This window comes from Lepidochelys kempii, chromosome 1 (assembly GCF_965140265.1).
Source record: "Lepidochelys kempii isolate rLepKem1 chromosome 1, rLepKem1.hap2, whole genome shotgun sequence".
NCBI lineage: Eukaryota > Metazoa > Chordata > Testudines > Cheloniidae > Lepidochelys > Lepidochelys kempii.
Window position 1 is genome coordinate 215,795,057 of NC_133256.1, and position 19,393 is coordinate 215,814,449.

At 49.8% G+C, this 19,393-nt stretch overlaps 1 protein-coding gene across 1 annotated transcript in view; it reads right to left on the minus strand.

The window, feature by feature from the left end:
• Window positions 1–3,687: 3,687 nt before the first annotated feature.
• The window catches only part of LOC140898950 (alpha-2-macroglobulin-like), a 45,664-nt gene continuing 29,958 nt past the window's right edge, over window positions 3,688–19,393 (minus strand). The window contains 16 exon segments of the mRNA XM_073313584.1: window positions 3,688–3,863; window positions 4,511–4,552; window positions 5,231–5,333; window positions 6,208–6,276; window positions 7,249–7,339; window positions 7,905–8,032; window positions 9,173–9,391; window positions 10,379–10,602; window positions 11,048–11,213; window positions 12,121–12,195; window positions 12,878–13,034; window positions 14,251–14,335; window positions 14,897–15,073; window positions 15,496–15,579; window positions 16,252–16,303; window positions 17,581–17,702. Of these exon segments, the coding sequence (XP_073169685.1) occupies window positions 3,838–3,863; window positions 4,511–4,552; window positions 5,231–5,333; window positions 6,208–6,276; window positions 7,249–7,339; window positions 7,905–8,032; window positions 9,173–9,391; window positions 10,379–10,602; window positions 11,048–11,213; window positions 12,121–12,195; window positions 12,878–13,034; window positions 14,251–14,335; window positions 14,897–15,073; window positions 15,496–15,579; window positions 16,252–16,303; window positions 17,581–17,702 (1,820 nt within the window). The 3' untranslated portion in view covers window positions 3,688–3,837.

A 19,393-nucleotide genomic window follows, 5' to 3' on the forward strand; every position in this document is an offset into this window, starting at 1 on the left:
TAGATTAAGGCCTGCAAAGTTAGGTCAATGTAAATCACCTTGCATCAATCTAGTTGTGCATGTGTCTACACTCAGATTTGTCTCCTGCTGATGTAGGTGCCCTGTTACAGTGACAAAGTAACGCCACCTGTCAGGGTTCCCTCCCCACTCTGAACTCTGGGGTACAGATGTGGGGACCTGCATGAACAACCCCCTAAGTTTATTTCTACCAGCTTAGCTTAAACATTCCCCAAGGCTCAAATCCCTTTTGTCCTTGGATGGTATGCTGCCACCACCAAGTGATTTAAACAAACATTCAGGGAGGGCTACTTGGAGCCCTAGCTTCCCCAGAATATCCTCCCAAGCCCTTACACCTCCTTTCCTGGGGAGGCTTGAGAATAATATCCTAACCAATTGGTTACAAAGTGAGCACAGATCAACCCCCCATGGGTCTTAGGACACTGAAAATCAATCAGGTTCTTAAAAGAAGAATTTTCTTTAAAGAAAAGTTAAAAGAATCACCTCTGTAAAATCAGGATGGAAGATAACTTTACAGGGTAACAAAAGATTCACAAACACAGAGGAACTCCCTTTAGGCTTCGTTCAAAGTTACAAAAAACAGGAATAAACCTCCCCCTAGCAAAGGGAAAATTCACAAGATAAAACAAAAGATAATCTAACATGCCTTGTGTCATAAATATAAAGGGAAGGCTAACCACCTTTAAATCCCTCCTGACCAGAGGAAAAAACCCTTTCACCTGTAAAGGATTAAGAAGCTAAAGATAACCTCGCTGGCACCTGACCAAAATGACCAATGAGGAGACAAGATACTTTCAAAGTTGGGGGGGGGGGGGAACAAAGGGTTCTCTTTGGCTGTGTGTTTTGTTTTTGTTTTTTTTGCCGGGACCAGAGCAGGAATGCAGGTCAGAACTCCTGTAAAGGGCTAATAAGCAATCTAGTTAGATATGCATTAGATTCTGTTTTGTTTAAATGGTTGATAAAATAAGTTGTGCTGAATGGAATGTATATTCCTGGTTTTGTGTCTTTTTGTAACTTAAGGTTTTGCCTAGAGGGATTCTCTATGTTTTGAATCTGATTACCCTGTAAGGTATTTACCATCCTGATTTCACAGAGGTGATTCTTTTACTTTTTCTTCAGTTAAAATTCTTCTTTTAAGAACCTGATTGCTTTTTCATTGTTCTTAAGATCCAAGGGTTTGAGTCTGTGTTCACCTATGCAAATTGGTGAGGATTTTTATCACACCTTCCCCAGGAAAGGGGGTGTAGGGCTTGGGGGGATTTTGGGGGGAAAGACGTTTCCAAGAGGGCTCTTTCCCAGTTATATTTTGTTAGACGCTTGGTGGTGGCAGCAATAAAGTCCAGGGACAAAAGGTAAAATAGTTTGTACCTTGGGGAAGTTTTAACCTAAGCTGGTAAGTATAAGCTTAGGGGGGTTTTCATGCAGGTCCCCACATCTGTACCCTAGAGTTCAGAGTGGGGAAGGAACCTTGACACCTTGCCTGGCTTTACTTACTATTTTTGTAATATTAGAGACTGGTTCAAGATTGGTTGGAGGAGATAGATTTCGGCCTGGCCTCTTTCAATCCCGGGAGAGAGAACACCCAACAAAAAGCACAAACAAAGCCTCCTCCCCACCCCCACCCCCGATTTAAAAGTATCTTCTTTCCCCATTGATCCTTTTGGCCAGGTGCCAACCAGGTTATTTGAGCTTCTTAACCCCTTACAGGTAAGGAGGAATTCTAGGCTACCCTTAGCTGTATGGTTATGACACCACCTCCCCTGGATGGTGTTGAGTCATGGTCGACCCTACTGTGGTTGACGCAGTGCGAGTATAGACATTGTATGACCTATGTCAAGCCTACCAGTCCTCCAGCAGCTGTCCCACAATGCCCAACACTGACCGGTCTGGTCGCAATTGTAAATACAATTCCCAGGGGTCACATACACCAGAAGCCAATTCCTCCCCTTTAAAAAGCCCACATATATTTGGAATGATTGTCCAGCTTGGTGAGCACACCTAGCAGCTCTCCATGGCTGTGTGCAACTGCCCGACTGATTGTGCCAGCTACAGATGAGCCTCACATAGGGAACAGACAGGTTAGGAAAACCTTGTTCACCAGACCTTAACACCCCACAAGGAATTTCCCTCCATCTGAAATAGATAGAGATACAAGCTAAACAACACATTCAACTCGCTAGAACGCAAAACCTTCACTTCTGGCGTCAGCAACACTAACATATTTATGGCTGACGCATATAAACTGGCCATAAACTGGTATATGGGACCATGGGGAATATATGAGATTCATCCCTGCTTGCTTAGTACCCTCTTCAAAGCAAGCACTGTGTTTCAGAATCCTGCTGGCAATGCCAGTCTAACCTGCCTTCTCTGGCTTGTCAAATTGGGTTTCAGAGTAGCAGCCGTGTTGTCTGTATCTGCAAAAAGAAAAGGCACCTAAGGTGCCACAAGTACTCCTTTTCTTTTTCCAAATTGGGTTTATAACTGCTGGTGAATCACAGTACTATGCATTAGACTGCTTCCCAGGGTGGTGAACCACCTGTGGTTCATTAATTTTATACTGGTGTAACCCCACTGATTTCACTGGGGTCGCTCCAGATTTACACTGCTACAAGTGAGGAGAGAGTCAGGCATAAGCGCTGAGTCTATGGGTGCTCTGGGGCTCAAGCACCCATGGGAAAAAAAAACAGTGGGGGTGGTCGGCACCCACCAGCCACAGCTTTTCAGCTGAGCTGCCGCTCAGCTGTTTGGCAGCTGGTGTGGAGCCTTGAGGGAGAGGGCAAAGTCAGGGCAGGAAGAGGCAGAGTGAGGGCAGGGCCTTGGTGGGGGGGGTGGAGTGGGGCTGGGCCTTGGGGTGGAGCACCCACTGGGAAAAATAAAAGTCAGTGCCTATGCTGCCAGCTCAACAATACTTAGGGCTACAATGTAGAGGTGGATGGGAGCGTTTTGTGCATGTACGCATGCATGTGTGCACATGCCCCATCTCAACGCTCCCTCTGCTGAAATCCTCACCTCTGCTTCCCTTACCTCTTGGCTGCACTATTCCAACTCCCTTCTCCATGGCCAGCTCATGTTCCCATTCTCAAGACTGCTGAGACCCACATGCACACCATACTCATTTTATGAGTAAAAAGATGTTTTTCCTCACTGCCAGTGCCACAAACTTCTCCAAACTTCCTCTGAGAGCCAAAATGGGCTCTCTCCTTCATCACCTGCAAGGGAGACCCAGCAGGAGAAATTCTGCCCCCAGTGTCTTCACATCTCCCCTCAGTTACACCTGCGCCATGCCACTGACTTCAAATGTCATTGTGGATAGAGTTTGGCCCTGCAACTGGAGCTTAGGCCAAGATCATCCCCAGTGCAGGAAACGGGATAGGAAACCTCCGAACTTCCTCAGGATCATGCCATCGGGGAAGGGTCTGTTCCCTGCCTGCACAACTAAACAGGCCCACGTGATGCACAGATCTTCACAGATCACAGGCACCAGGGCTGTTCCCAGAGAGACCCTCTGTCTTAAGTCATTTCTGATGTCCTGTCAACCCCTCCTTGGCACCGATGGCTGGGGACGGCTCTGAAACTGTTTTAAGGTTGAGACTATTCTGCAATCTGATCCCAACAGGGGAGAAGGGATAAGCCTTAGTAACCAGGAAAGAGGCCACAAGCATATGATCAGAATCATGACAATTTATTTATAACATTAATTATATGGTGCTGAGGGGTTTTCCTCAGCACTATATCAAACCACTTTGCCAGGGGGAATTGCTGCATGAAGAGATGAGCAGAGAGGATCCAGTAGGGCCCAGAATACAGCTCCGTCACTCACGCATTTTCCTGCTCAACATTAGCTATGATGGGGAAAAGAGAGTGTGAGAGAGTTACAGAGGAATCAATGACTCACAGAGGGGCAGCTTTTCCTCTTGTAGGTCACCTCATTCTGAGCATAGAAGCTGCAGAGACACTGCCCTGCCCAGGCTAGGATTTCTCTGCCACAGTGGCTGGACGTATCCCTAGAATATTCAGGGCTTCAGCCCTGAACCCCTTCCCAGCAGTGTTGAGTCATCCCAACCCTGGAAGATGGTTTTTCATTAATCTGTTTTGCTTTGCAGCCTGTTTAAAAACAGCCCTGATGAGAAGAGGGATGCCAAGCGTGGGTTTTGGAAGGACTTGCTCTTGCTCTGTCCCAGAGACAGGTACAGAAAGCAGAGACTTGTTTTGACTGAGTGGGAGGACGTAATCTTGGGACTAACCAAGCCTGCTGCATCAGACTCAAGGCCTGAATCTGGAACTTGACAAAGCCGGGGAGTTGGCGTTCCCCTCTTCCCTGAGCACCGAGGGGAGCTGGCAGACTACCCCAGGACATGGGGCAAAAGAGAACAGCAACTTTTACAACCCTCCAGACAGGCTGAGAAGACTCAGGCTTGATTTCTGCTCTGTTCTACCTCAGCAGCACTGGGCAGTCTGAAAACCTCACAGTCATCTCTTCATACGCTACCTTTGCTGCAGGGGGCACTGTACTCGGCGATGGCAAATTCATCTGGAAGGCACAAAGGGAAGGGAGATGTGATCAGGGCTGTGTGAGACCCAACCAGGACTCCTCACACTTCCACCAGGCCCTCTGCAGAGAGCTGGCACCGCACCAGAGATCTCAGGGAGGAGGGGAGGGAGCCCTCTCTCCAGGGGCACTGGGGAAACTTGCTGGGCTCCATGGGAGGAAGGCAACGGTTACCCCAAGGCTACAGCGCAACAGGCATCTCCAGAGGGTCTGTGCCAGGTGCCCTATGTCCGTTTGCACCTCGTCTGACACACGACCGCCGGGGTTGCTGCTGGGCTCTGGTTTTGTCACCTCAATTTCCTAGCTGGGAACAGATGCATGAATTTGCCTCCTCTGGGTCACCCCCAGAGCTGGGATCTCAGGGCAGGATCTGAATCCAGGACCCTCCCAGATCCCTTTGGCTCTAACCTACCTGGATTAGCATCTTCCCTTTACAGTGCGCGAGGGGTCTGGGGCCTCAGAGACTCCCATGGTGTGAGCATGATGTCAGTGCAGGATGATCCCTAGCATGTAAACTCTGTGTGCCCCACATTCTTATCCTGGAGCAGGTAAACGCTCAATCCCATATCCCAGCAGGTTCACTGTGACTCTGAATGCACCTTCTCCCCCCTATGATAGGCCCACAGCCTCCACTGCTGCCAGCCCCACCCGCACACGCACCCGTCTCGTAGTAATCATAGACTTTCACCACCGCCGGCTTCAGGCTCTGCACGGGGAAGTCCTGCTCCACCGCGAAGGAGAAACTCTGAGTCACGTTGCTCACCTGAGAGGGAAACAGACAAGGCACAGGAGGCTCTGAGCTACTTCACCCCCTCCTTCCACATCTCTTCCCCCCATTAGTGCCGCCCATGATCCTGCAGGTCCAGCATCTGCCCCCCTTGGCTGCAGGGGCTGGCAGGGATTCAGGCCCTGAGGGAGGTGGGATGAGCCCCGCCCGACCCCCTGGTACTTGTAGGTATGAGGGCCCTGGCTCTGTGTTGTGGAAGTATAACATTGTATAAGTATAACGTTGTATAAGGGGACATGCTGGATACATTGTATATGAGAGGGCATGCCAAAACATGTTACAAAGTATCTGAGGGAGCACACATAGGGACAGTTAGCTTTTGAATGGAGAAGCAATTAAGACAGAGCCAGCACGTCTAAGAAGCAGGCATCAGAATGGAAGGTGTGAAGGGCAATTAGTTAAGTTAACTGGAAGCTGTTAAAGGAGATTGTTAAGGCTGGCAGGTAACTGAAGATATGTGACTGGTCTCAGGGATCTCGCAGGGTGGTGACTAAAATCCTTTTCTTCTTTTGTCTGTAACTTCTCTGTAACTTGTTCTCAAAAAAACTGTATAAATTAAGAGACACAAGCCCCACTCGGGGGGCTCACTTCTAAATGTATTAGCAGAGCAGCTTTGCTAATAAAACAGAGTGGTCTGATAAATTGTGAGTCTGAGTCAAACTTTGACAGTGTTGTGGGAGCAGGAAGTGCTGAAGGGAAATGCTGGGGAACAGCAGCTGCTGGGGGGGGGGGATACATAGGTTTGTCTTTCCCAGCTGAGGCTTCGGAGATCCCCTCCCTCCGGGCACTTCTATTGCGGTACATGGGGGTGACTCTTCCTGGCCCATCCCGGCCCCGTGTGGCTTCTCACCTGCTCCATGTAGAGCAGCACATGGTTGGTGCTCAGTTCTGTGCGGTGGATGTGGTGACGTCCTTCCAGCTGCCAGCAGCCAAGGGAGAGAAGCAGGGTGTTACTGAGCTCCCCTTCAAACTACCCCAGAGCCCTAAGGAATGGGATTCTTTCACAAATGCATAGAGTCCAAGGCCAGAAGGAACCATTAGATCATCTAGTCTGACCAATATAACCATGGGTGTAGTTTGGGTACATTGGGGAGTGTTGCCCCACCAAACTGCAATCCTTAGGCAGGTGTGGAATTTGCCCCCTGCAACATGTGCAACCCCGTTGCCTGGACTGGAGCTGCCCCTCCCCCTCTAATACAGAAGTCAAACTACGCCTATGTGTGTAACACAGGCCAGAGAACTTCCCCAAAAGAATTCCTAGAGCAGATCTTTTAGACAAACATTCAATCTCGATTTTAAAATGGTCAGTGATGGAGAATCATCGGGATCTCTTTCTCCTGGTGATGTAAAGGTGGAGTATGTGTCCCCACCCAGCTGGTGGACTGAGGTGTAAAGTGCACTTGAGGGTCCGGACCCCAATCAAAGGCAGCACCAATTCCAGTATACTCAACCTCAGTCAAACAGACCTAATAGTTCTTCGTCATTCTCTCCACCTTAGACTGGCTAACACTGTTTGCAATGCCAGGGGTCACTGCACAAGGTCTCCATAAGCCCCAGGCTGGAGTCAGACATGGAAGGAGCTGCTGCCTACACGATCTTGCAGCTGGGAAATCTGCAGGTGAAAGACTGATCTGAACTGGCCCCTGTGATAGAAGTGGAGTGGGGGCTCTCAGATCCTCCAGGATTCCAGTGGAAAAGAGGAGATGGGCTCCGAGAGACAGAAGACATGGGGGGTCCGACTGCTGGAGATGAGACCAGGCTGCACCCATAATATGAGGGGTCAGGAACTGGAGCCCACTGGGGACCAGATACCCCTCAGGTGGGGCTGAAGGCAAGGAGCTCGGGGGGGGGGGGGGAGAGGCTATTGCCCATACACACAATGGGCTATTACCTTCCTCACTGATGACTTCACAGGGATGAATCCTGACAGCATCTTAACGTCAACGATGACCATGTTGGAGACGGGGCGTTTCCCTGTGTAGCTGGGAGACCAAGCGGGAAATGAAACAAGGTTTAATACATCTCAGAACAGAGTTGATACACCTCAACTCTGATTGGCACAGATTGACACTCCCCCGACATGTAGCATCTCCCACCCCACCTGCTTGTCCACCTGCAATCTCCTGGAGTGACTCATCCCCATCCCTAGGGCTCAAAGGCACTGACTCCATGGGATCTCCAGGGCTGGAGCACCCCCAGAAAAAAAGTGATGGGTGCTTAGCACCCACCAGCAGCCCCCCCCCCAGTGCCTCTCCCTCCCCCAGCACCTCCTGCCAGCCTCAATTAGCTGTTCTGAAGCATGCAGGAGGAGCTTGAGGGAGCATGTGAAGCAAGGGTGGGGCGCGCTTGGGGAGGGGGTGGAATGGGGTGGGAAGAGGTGGGGCGGGGGGCGTGATGGGGGTGGGAAGAGGCCAGGTGGTGGTGGGGCCTTCAGGGAAGGGGTGGAATGGGGGCAGAGCCTGGGGGAGGAGCACCCCCTGGCACATTAGAAAGTCGGCATCAAAGCTAGGGCTGCTCCGGAAGGCCTGGGCCTTTGAGGGGAGTTACCTGATGTTTATGGTGATGCTAAAAGTCCTGTAGACCTGGGGGCTGTCACACGTCTCGGGGACCGCGTGCACCTCCAGCGCGAACGGTGCCTCTTCTGGCTTGGGGAGCACATTGTACCTCAGGCTGGTCTGGAAGAGAATACACCATTCTATGTGGGCCTGTGCGTATCTCCTCTCTGATTATCTCCTCTGCCTCCTTCCCCCGGTCCATCTCATTCCCTCCTTTGTCTTCTCTCTCTCTCCTTCCTCCTCTCACTAGCTCCCTGTCATAAATATAAAGGGAAGGGTAACCACCTTTCTGCATACAGTGCTATAAAATCCCTCCTGGCCAGAGGCAAAACCCTTTCACCTGTAAAGGGTTAAGAAGCTAAGATAACCTCGCTGGCACCTGACCAAAATGACCAATGAGGAAACAAGATACTTTCAAATCTGGAGGGCGGGGGGACAAAGGGTTGGTCTGTCTGTGTGATGCTTTTGCCGGGAACAGATCAGGAATGCAGCCTCACAACTCCTGTTAAGTTAATAAGTAATCTAGCTAGAAATGCGTTAGATTTCCTTTTGTTTAATGGCTGGTAAAATAAGCTGTGCTGGATGGAATGTATATTCCTGTTTTTGTGTCTTTTTGTAACTTAAGGTTTTGCCTAGAGGGATTCTCTCTGTTTTGAATCTGATTACCCTGTAAGGTATTTACCATCCTGATTTTACAGAGGTGACTCTTTTACCTTTTCTTTAATTAAAATTCTTCTTTTAAGAACCTGATTGATTTTTCATTGTTCTTAAGATCCAAGGGTTTGGGTCTGTGTTCACCTGTACAAATTGGTGAGGATTCTTATCAAGCCTTCCTCAGGAAAGGGGGTGTAGGCCTTGGGGGAATATTTTTGGGGAAGACGTCTCCAAGTGGGCTCTTTCCCTGGTCTTTGTGTAAGACGCTTGGTGGTGGCAGCATATGGTTCAAAGACAAGCCAAAGTTTGTACCTTGGGGAAGTTTTTAACCTAAGCTGGTTAGAATAAGCTTAGGGGGTCTTTCATGCAGGTCCCCACATCTGTACCCTAGAGTTCAGAGTGGGGAAGGAACCTTGACACTCCCCATTCCCTAACTCTGGCCGTTCTCTCTCCTCACACCTTTTCCTATTTTCTCAACCTCATCCCCATCTCTTTCTCCCTTCCCTCCCCTACCCATCTCACCTCACCATGCTATCTCCAATAGGAATGAGATGGGCTTCCCTCAGCAGCAGCCTCTCCCTCTCCACCTGCCCCAGAGCCCCATACCTGCACGTAGACACATCCTTCTCCTGTCACCCCCATGCTGTAGTCCCCTGGCACCTCTGGCAGTGCCATACGCTGGAGCAGCAGACGGTTTGTGTGATCCACCTGGAACTGGGCCTGGAAGTTCCCTGTGGACTGCAGGGTCACTGTGGACGCTCCTCCGCTCTTGGTGTAAGTAGAGGCTCCGTATTGGGACAGGGCCTGGAGTGCCACCACTGTGTCCTGACAGACAAGAGATGGGCCAAGGTGCCCAAGGGAATGAATGAGCCATTTCTATGGGCCTGGAGCCCCTACCACACCGGCTCCTCCCACACAGCACTGCCCTGCTCAGAAAGGTCGGCTTTTCCCATTTCCACCCATCACTCCCAGAAGCCATTCACCTATTCCCTGGGCCCAGACCCTCAAAGGTATTTAAGCACCTTTCTCCCACTGAAAGCAGCCAAGTGTCTAAGTACCTTTCGGAATGTAGGCCTTGGGATTTCTGACACTCCACCACAGGGAGCTGAAGGAAGAAGCCACCCACCCTCCTGTGAAGGACCAACCTGAAGGGACAACTGAGGGCAGACAGATAACAGAGGCAGATGCACCCACATGCCTCAGCAGCAGGAAACCAGAATTACAACCCTACTGTGTTAACCAAATCCCTCCATGAAGTAGTCTTCCAGAGGGCAACACTTTGTGCACTGTCTTCAAGAGGGATATGTTTTGGGCTGCCTTTAATCAGGTGGCACTTTCTGGTTCTACATCACTCGGGATGGTGCCCCCACCCCACCAAGGTGTGTCTGGCAGTGACTGGCTGCTGCTGCTTCTCTGGGAAGGCCTCAGCTCCCAAGCTGGATTGGCCGGGCTGGATGGGGTCAGTGCTGGGGGGAGCTGGGGAAAGCTCATAGATGCTCAGGGCGACAAGTCTGCCCTCTGTACACAAGAGCATCACTTGTCCAGTCTCCTGCCTCATTAGCCTGCTAAGGCCTGTGGGGATCCGATGTAGCCATACTCCATGCTGTGACTATCCCATGATCTAAACCCCTCAGAAACAGAGGTTCTCTAAACCCTGCAGCGAGGGCACTGTCGCCCCATCCCCCTCCCCAGGAGACGTCTGTCTCCTTTCCAGTGCTGGGTTATTCGTCCTTCTCTGGCAACCTGATATATATATCTCCTGCCTCCCCCTCCTGCCCTGGGTGTCTGAGGCTGGCGAGAGGAACCACTCACCTGGGTGGAGGAGAAGCCCCCGTTGGGATTCTGCTGCTTGCTGATCCACTTTGCAATTTGAGCTGCTAATGACAGGTCTCCTTGGGATGGTGCCGGCTGTGCGGTGAGGTAAGCAAGGAGCACGTAGGACGTCATCTCCACCTCAGCGGAGGGAGCACGGGGGTGATAGAAGGGGAGATCGGCCTCTGGCTGCTTTCCGGGCCTCTGCCAGTGAACGGAGCCATCTGCAGTGGGAGAAGGGAGAGGGAGGAGAAAAGGAAGTGTTTATTACCGAATATCTGGCTGTTGCCAAGAGGGTTACTGACATACCATCACTGAGGATGGAGAATGGAGTCCCAACCCTTGCTGGGCATGTCAATACAAAGCATAAAGATATTAATAATCCCTCTAGTGGGTTGATACATTCCTGGTGTGGAAACTCTCAGTGACTAATTAGATTGCTGCACCTGTGCCTGTGTCTCCCACATTTTATGAAGTCAGATCCCAAGAATGGCCAGTGCCAGGGTTTTTAAGGCTCATTGATCTAAAATGTGTGAAGAGGCTAAATAATCCCGACCTGCCGCAGTACAGACTGAAGGTTATAGCAATAACAATCTAACCCTTCTCCTGCCACGCTGCGTAAGGCCAGTGGGCCAGGATGCAGAAGAAGGGCCAATAAACAGCTCTCACCCTCTTTCACAGCTTCCTTGTCAAGTGAGTCCAACAGTGCCCTGCGCTTCTCCTCCTTCCTTGCCAGGGTGAAGGCGTAGGCCATCAGTGCCTTCGTGTACACATGCTTTCCTCCCTGGTCTGTGGCCGTCTCCAGGCAGAATAAAGCACTACGGACTATAGAGTGCTGCAGGGAGCATAGAGGGGAAACAATCAGTGTTTGCAATGTGATGATACGAGCTAGGCTTTGGGCACTGCCTATGCAGGCTGTCATCTCATGGCCACAGAGCACAGCTGGATTTAAATAAGAGGTGCAGTGGATCTAACATAACACAGATGCTGGCAATGGGATGAGTGACTGTTTGACACCCGTCACTTGCATGGTCCCAGTGAACTCAGGCTCTTGTAGTAATTTGGTCACCCCATCACTGAGGGCCACCGAGCACAGAAATGTGGCTTTAATGTGTCTAGCTGAGACTGCCTCAGCAATTACAAAAATCACATTCCTGCCTTCCATGGGGTAGCCATGTTAGATACGAGGCCTTCACAACTTGGAGAAATTAAGGTCATCTGAGGTGTCTAGGGCTATTTATTGAATTTTAACCAAGAAAATATGTGGAAGACAAATGAAACAGACTCTGCCATGGATAGCAATGGGCCAACAGCTGTCAACTAGTCTACAATCCCTCCTAGTCATTCATCCAGTGGAAAGCATGACTAGACCCCTAGTATGTTTACAGAGACTATATAAAACGAACAGGAATAATGAAGAAGGGAGTAGCCACGCTGTCAGGCTGGAAAGCTTCCATTGGTCAGACCCATCTGAGCTGCAGCCAGACACACAGGAGACAGCGACTGAGCGCTACAGCTTTTTGTGACATGACTTCTGGAGTCTTTATTTTTTTTTAATACGTACCAGAGCCAGAGCCAAAGCCTTTCCAAACTGTTTTTTTCCCTCCTTTCCTTAGAGGTCCCTTTATCAGGGCAGCAGGCTGCCACTATCAGGACTCGGCTGGATATAGGGAATGTGGGAGAGGGGAGGCCGCTGACCCAGGGGAACTCATGAAGGGGACTTCGTGCGTGTGAGTACGTACAGTGATGGGCAGAGGAATCTCCAGCAGTGCGATGGTGATGTAGGCAGAGAGCGTGACCTCATCGTCCACCCCGCCCTGCAGGGAACCACAGAGAGAGACATTAACCCCATGCAGCACCCAAAGCCTTTCCTCCTCTGGGCCCTGCACCACAGAAGCTCTCTACATACTACATCCTCATCCCCTTTATCTGCCCACTTTTGCCATGCCCCATGATAGCTCTCCCAAATGGGTATGTCCACACTGCAGCTGAGAACGTGCTTCCTAGCAAGGCAAACATGCACACACTAGCCCCGGCCAGGCTGGCACACTAACAAAAGCAGTGTAGCCACGGGCGGCAGCTCTGTCTGGCTGCCCAAATACAGTCATGCTCAAGCTTGGAGTATGTATTTGGGCAACTAGCCTGAGCTGCCATGGCCACACATGGCCACACTGCTATTTTCTGTCTACTGTGGTGGGAAGTCCACTCCCAGCTGCCGTGTAGACACCCTCTGTGTTTCTGTCCCCATTTACCTCCCATGGTAGTTACCATGGATCTGCCCTCTCCTTTCTCCTCCCCATAGTAGGTCCCATGTACAGTACAGTATCTGCCCATCCGTATCTCCATGGTAGTTTCCAGGCCCATGTCATCCCCTTCTCCTCCCACCCTGGTCCCATGTGCTGAAGTGTCTGAACTGTTCCCATGCAAAGTTGCAGCTCTCTCCATGGCACTGGAATCCTGTATGAGGCCCATGGGAAGCCGGCTGGGTGGATACATCACCTTTATGGCATTGTTAAGGAGCATCCCAGAGCTGCGGAAACAGCCATTGTCCTTCTGCTTGCCAGCGAGCCAGGCCAGAGCATCCTGGATGTGCTTCTCCTCGATGAAGACATGAGAGCGGGCCTGCGCAAAGGACTTGAGCACGAAGGCCGTCAGCCTGCAACAGAGAGCGGGCAGCAGTGAGAGCTCCCTCCCATGCCCTGTGCTCGCTGGAGGAGACAGGGTCCTGGGGCATCACCAGCCTGAGGGGAAGCAACAGGGCCCAGAGAGCTGGTGGCCATGGGGCAGAGAGCATGAATACATTGCCTCCACCTTCATACACCTCCACAGTCTCCTTCACACTGATTTCAGGTTCCAGTTCAAGCTCTCTCTTCCTGTTTATAAAACCCTCCCTGGACACAACCAGTCTCTCAAACTTATGGGCCCTCTTCATGCTAAATGCAGCTCTTATAGTAGAGGGTCACAGGGTTGCAAATGTTGAATCTATATTTAAACAGAGCTCCATGAGAGATCCAAGGAATTATACACCAGTTTGCCTGTACTTGGTAAACTAGTCAAAATGACAATTAAAAATAGAATAATAAAAGACTCAGAAGATTATGATCTGATAGGGTCTAACCAGCATGGCTTCTGCAAAGGAAAATTGTGTCTTACTAATCTCTTAGAATTCCCTGAACATGTCAATAAAGCACTGAATGAAAGAGAACTGATTGACATAATTTCTTTAGTAGTCTCTTATGAAAGACCTTCTCAAATGCCTTTTGTAAAGTCTAAATGAATTGAATAATCATGGGATGAGAGTCAAAGTGTTGTCATGGATCAGAAATTGGTTCAGGGATAGAAAACAAAGATTAGGATTAAATGATCAATTTCATCACAGCACAAGGCGAACAGTGGGGTGCTGCAAGGTTCAGAACTAGGACTGGTGTTGTTCAATATACCTATTAATGATCTTGATAATGGGCAATCGATGGCATAGCAATTCCTATGGTTCTCTCTAGCACCAGGATGTTCTCTACCTCTAACCCAGTTCCACCACTATGGGTACGAGAGTCTGCTCCTCTGCAGCTCCCTCTCTGGAACAGCCTCCCCTGGATCTCTCCATCTTTTTTCAAAAATGATCTGAAACCATCCCATCCCCTTTGCCTCTTCAGTTCTCTCTCTCCTCAGGCCAAGTGGGAACAGGTGCTTTTTATACACAGCAGGCTGATGAAGCCTATTCCCTTTGGTGTGATCTATGCCAAGGGACTGTGAAAGATCCAGCGAGCCCTCAAGCCTTTAACAGCATCACCAGTTGACTAACATTTAACATTTCCTTCATAACTATATACCAGAGGAGGTTTAGGGGAGGCGTGACTGGCAAGACATCTCACCAGGTATTCCCCGGCTGCCTGAAATGCTCCCCAAATGTGCTGTAAGAGCCATCCAGGTGCTTGTAATTCAGCTGCCTCTGATAACCTGAAATGGAGAGTTAAAGCAGGATTTATAGATCAGAAAAAACACCGTAGGGGTTGAGAGAGCAGCTCACCAGCTCAGCCAGTAAAGGGGCTGCTAGGTACAGGAGTAGACCTGATGTGTACCAGCCAGCACCTGTATACAAACATACACGTCTCCATCCCACAAGCTAGTCAGCAGAGGGAACTGACATACAACACATGGGCAGCACTATCGCACTCCAGTAGAGGGAGTACCCCACATTCTGGTTAGCTAGAGCATCCAGGCTGAGAAGCCATTTCACCTGGCTACTGTGTGCAGTGTTTCCACACTATAGGGGTGATTCATAGGATGGACACAGCGGCCAGTAGCTCTCGTGGGGCAATGGGTGCGCATAACAACAGTGCTCAGACAATTGACAATAGTGAGCCAAGAGCGTGTCAAATGGGGACCCCAGATACACAACCCAGTCCATCTGTCCTCAGCTGAGGGAAGCTCTCTCTGCCAGTCAGGCAGAAGCAGAAAGCTCCCAGCACAACCTTGGAAGGGAGCAAGTGAAGAAACAAAAGCCCCATCCCTCCTCACCACTGACTAAGTATCCGATGGCCTTGGATTTGGTCTCCTCGCTCAGCTGCCCTGTCTTATTCAGATAGTCCAGGATGTAGATGTTGGGGGCAAACAGGACCATGTTCTGCTCCCCACAGCCGAAGGGCATCTGGAGAAGCTGCTGCAGGTTCTGCATGGCTGTGCCCAGGATATCGCCTGGAGGTGGAGACACAGGGAGTGAGTGTCGCACAGAGGTGGACTGCGGAGGCAGAGTGCACCGCAGAGCACAGGCAGTAACAGGTTAGAGAGAAGGACAGAGGGAAAAACAGGGCAGAGCCATATCCTGAAAGAGGAAACACAGAGTGAGAGAATGGGGAGAAGGAAGGGTAGGAGGATGGCTGGTATAGGAATAGGGATACTTAGACAGAAAGGCCAAGACACAGGGAGACTGGTAAAGGGAGGTCAGGGAAAGGAGAACAGGAACAGGAAAAGAGACAAGAAGAGATGAATGGAGAGATGATGGGGACACTGATGAAGGGAGTGAGTAGCTGACCAGGTGGAAAGGCTGGCACGGCAGGCAGACAAGAAGCAGTGGCCGCAGCTGCCAGGGGAGGTCCTTTCTGAGTTGCTGCACTCACCCAGCACTGTCACATAGGCTCTGGCAGAGCCCTGCACCACGTTCGGTGGAAGCTTCAGGGAAATCTTCCCTGCTTCTGAATTTCCTGAGGGAAAAGATCAGACAGATAGGATAAAATAAAATGCCCCCATGCTCAGCAGTGAATGGGTCCCAGAGCAGAACCTGGAACGCCGCCTTCCACCCATCCCCTGTGTGGGGAATCCCTGCTTTCAACAGCTCCATTCCTCCTAACTGGACAGTAAGACCCCCAACTGTACCCTCTGGCTTGGAGTTCTCTGACCCATGGGGAAAACTCAGCTCTTTCTATGGAGTGAGGTGCCACCATATGGCCAGATGGGAAACTGCCATCTCCAGTTCTTTGGCCTTTCCTGTTTGCTGGCAATTAGCAGATGGTAGAATCCAGTTTGTAATTTCATTCCATAGAATGAGAATAAGAGATTAGAGATGGAAAAGTCCTATTAAAACCCCTTTAAGCCCATGCCCCGGGGACTTGGGCCAGGATTGCTCATGCAGTCTATTCTCCTGGGCTTTGTCAAGCTCTAGATCTCAATGTTTCAAGCAATGTCCTCATGATTAGGAAATGTGTCTTGACTCGCCACACAGAAACATCCCCACCATTGCTTAGTCTCTATCCTGACACCCCAAGTTCTCACCTCACCCTCAGAGCCTCCCAAACAATCCCACTCCCTCCTTGGGGCTGTCACTCTTCATCCACTGGCAAAGGGCATAGATGAAGAAGCAGCAGAAAGGTCCTTACCATTTGCACAGAGCAGAGAGTTGAAGGTTGCTTCCGTCTCAATCCCTTCGGGCTTGGGAAGGAAAGGAAAATAAGAAAGGTGAGAAGCTGCAGATAGACTGAACATCTGGCATCAGGAACAAAGTTTGTGTGGGGACAGGGTGGGGAAACTTCAGAAAGGGACAGAGAGGCAGCAGGAGAGGTGGGGAGAAGAGAGAGTTCAACAAAAATGGACAATGAATGAAGACAGAGAGAAATGTAAAGGGCCAAGTGGGTGAATTAGAGAAAGAGCGAGATTTGCAAATTTCCATGGACTGATGCTTGTAGACTCATAAAATAATAATCTGTTATAATAAAATAAAAACCAGCTACAAATAAGTTATTGTCTCTTCACACCCAGGGGAAGAATAGTGCAGCTCTATCGCATGGGTTACTCGTTACCTGTAGCACACTGTGCAAGATGGTACCTTAATGCCCCTATAACAGAGAGGACATGCACTATGTGTCATTGCTAACATCAGGTGATGCAATAAGTTAAAGACAACTTACTACATAGTGGAATATCAGCAATTCTACACACTGTAATGCTGCAGATTTTCTCTCTCCATTTAAGGACAGCAATAGGGTACATGGATAATAGGAAGGGACGATATTACACATTATTATAACTGATGTTACAGTTGGTATCATGAAATGTCATTAGTTATCGTTGCTTTTTCATGACACACGGAGAGGCTATGCAGCTTTATGTATCATTTCTTACTGATTATAGGTGCTGTATAATGAGCTATTGCTTTCCTGCAAAGGTGAGGGTATGCAGCATTACCCTGTGCTATTTCATTTCACTGTGTAATGTCAGCAACCATTGCTGCCCTAGAAAGAGAGAGGTTATGCAATGTTACCATGTTATGCTTATTTGGCACACTATGCAATGTTTTTTCTGTAAGAGAATATACAGTATTGTATCTTATAGTGGGTGGGATTTTCCAAAGCACACCTAATTCCCCTAGGTGCTTTGAATCTCCCACCCATGTGCTTCTGTTAGGCTATATAGCAAGTTGTCACAGCTACCCGATGCCGACAGGGACAGCATGTTAACCAGTGAGTCTGAGGGCTCCTCCATCTCCTCTGCCTGGAGGTGGAGGCTTGCTGCCACCCTCTTTAAGAGTTCTTGATGGGCCCTGAAGTCCTATAACAGAGGAGGCATGGACAGTTATAGTGTCACAACTCTGTAAGTTATTACCGTTTTCCTAATCTACACAGAGCATCATAGCACGGCTTTTTGCCTACATCACACTGTGTGAAAACTTACCACTTCTCTATACCGCAGGGAGTAAGCAGCCCACCTACCTCCACTAACAGCTGTTTGATCACCGTGTCCCTCCGTCCTGTCTCAGGGAGCACTGCTACCTCGTTCCCACAGGACAGCTCCGTCTCCAGGGCCTCTGCACTCACCGAGAAATTCACAGTCCCTGGAACAAAGGGGGATAAGGGTTCTGCCAGGCACTGCAGCTACAGGGGTGTCAATGTCATTTCCATGGTGCTCCACTCTTCAGCACCATTGATTACATGGAAGCCTCTCTGTAGAGGGAGAGCTCATGTCATATCTCATGTAGGCCTGGTCTCCACTACAAACTTAGGTTGAGGTAAGGCAGCTTATGTCAACCTAGTTGTGCATGTGTCTACATTTCAGTTTGGTTCCTACCGACGTAAGTGCCCGGTTACACCGACCTAATAACATCGCCACCCCGAGAGACATAGAGCCAAGTTCGATGTGCTTAGGTCAACGCAGTGATAGTGCAAACACTCCATTACTTATGTTGACAGTTACTGTCCTCCAGCAGCTGTCCCACAATGCCCCACGCTGGCTGCTCTGGTCACCATTGTGAACTCTGCTGGCCAGGGGTCACAGAAACCAGAAGCCTCCCCCCCCCCACAACACACACACACTCTTTGAAGCCCTGCAAATTTTTGAAATTCCTTTTCCTGGGTGCCCGGCTTAGTGGGCACACCTAGCAACTCTCCCTTGTCGAGTGCAACTGCCCAGCTGACCATGTTTGCACTTCAGACATGTTCCTGCCTGGAACAGACAGGAGAGATCGGCTCTCCTGGGCCTGGGGGGAGAAGAGGCTGCACAGGCACAGCTATGGACCAAGCACAGGAACATGGATATCTATGAGCAGATATTATGCAAGACACAGCATTGGGCTATTTTCCTCACTGAGGTCCCATCTGTGAGTGAACAATGCCAGTGCCCCTTCCAATGACCAAAAGGACATTCAACTGTCATTCTGCACCTGCTGAGCCTCTCGCTGAAATATTCCTTGGTGCTGTCGAGGTGGCCGGTGTATGGCTTCATGAGACAAGGGAGCAAGGGTTAGGTTGTGTCGCCCAGGATCACAACTGGCATTTCAGCATTGCCACTTGTAATCCGCCAGTCAGGAAAGAAAGTCCCTGCTTGCAGCTTTCTGAACAGTTCTGTGTTCTTAAAGATGTGAACGTCATGCACCTTCCCTGACTGATGTCAGTGATCCACCAACACCTGAATAACCACAGAAAAGTAGCCTCTTTTGTTGATGTACTCTGAGGCAAGGTGGTCTGGTGCCAAAAGTGGGATGTGTGTGCCATCTGTCACCCCACCGCAGTTTGGGAACCCCATTGCTGCAAATCCATCCATCAAGCTCCTGCACATTGCTGAGAATCACAGTCCTGCATAGCAGGGGGCGATCAATGGCCTTTCATACTTGCATGACAACAGCCCCTGCAGTGAATTTCTTGACTCCAAAGTGATTCTCAACTGACTGATAGCAATTTGGCATAGCTCGTTTCTACATTGCGATCATCACTTGCTTCTCCATTGTTAATGTAACTCTCATTTTGACAAGTGGCAGTGGAATACCTATCCATGGGGCACCACACTCTGCATCGATACAAGCACACCTGGGGAAGTACACGCATCTCTGACACAAGGAGCCAGGTATGCATGCATACAAGTAATGTGCTAACTGAGGCAGCTGTATGCCGATGTAACTTGAGTCAACATAAGTTTGTAGTGTAGACATGGTAGTAGTATCTTAGACCATGCCTCCACTGGGTTTTTCACACAGATATAGCTGCACCAAAGCAAACCCTGAGAACAGCCCTGCTTCCCTGGTGTGAAAAG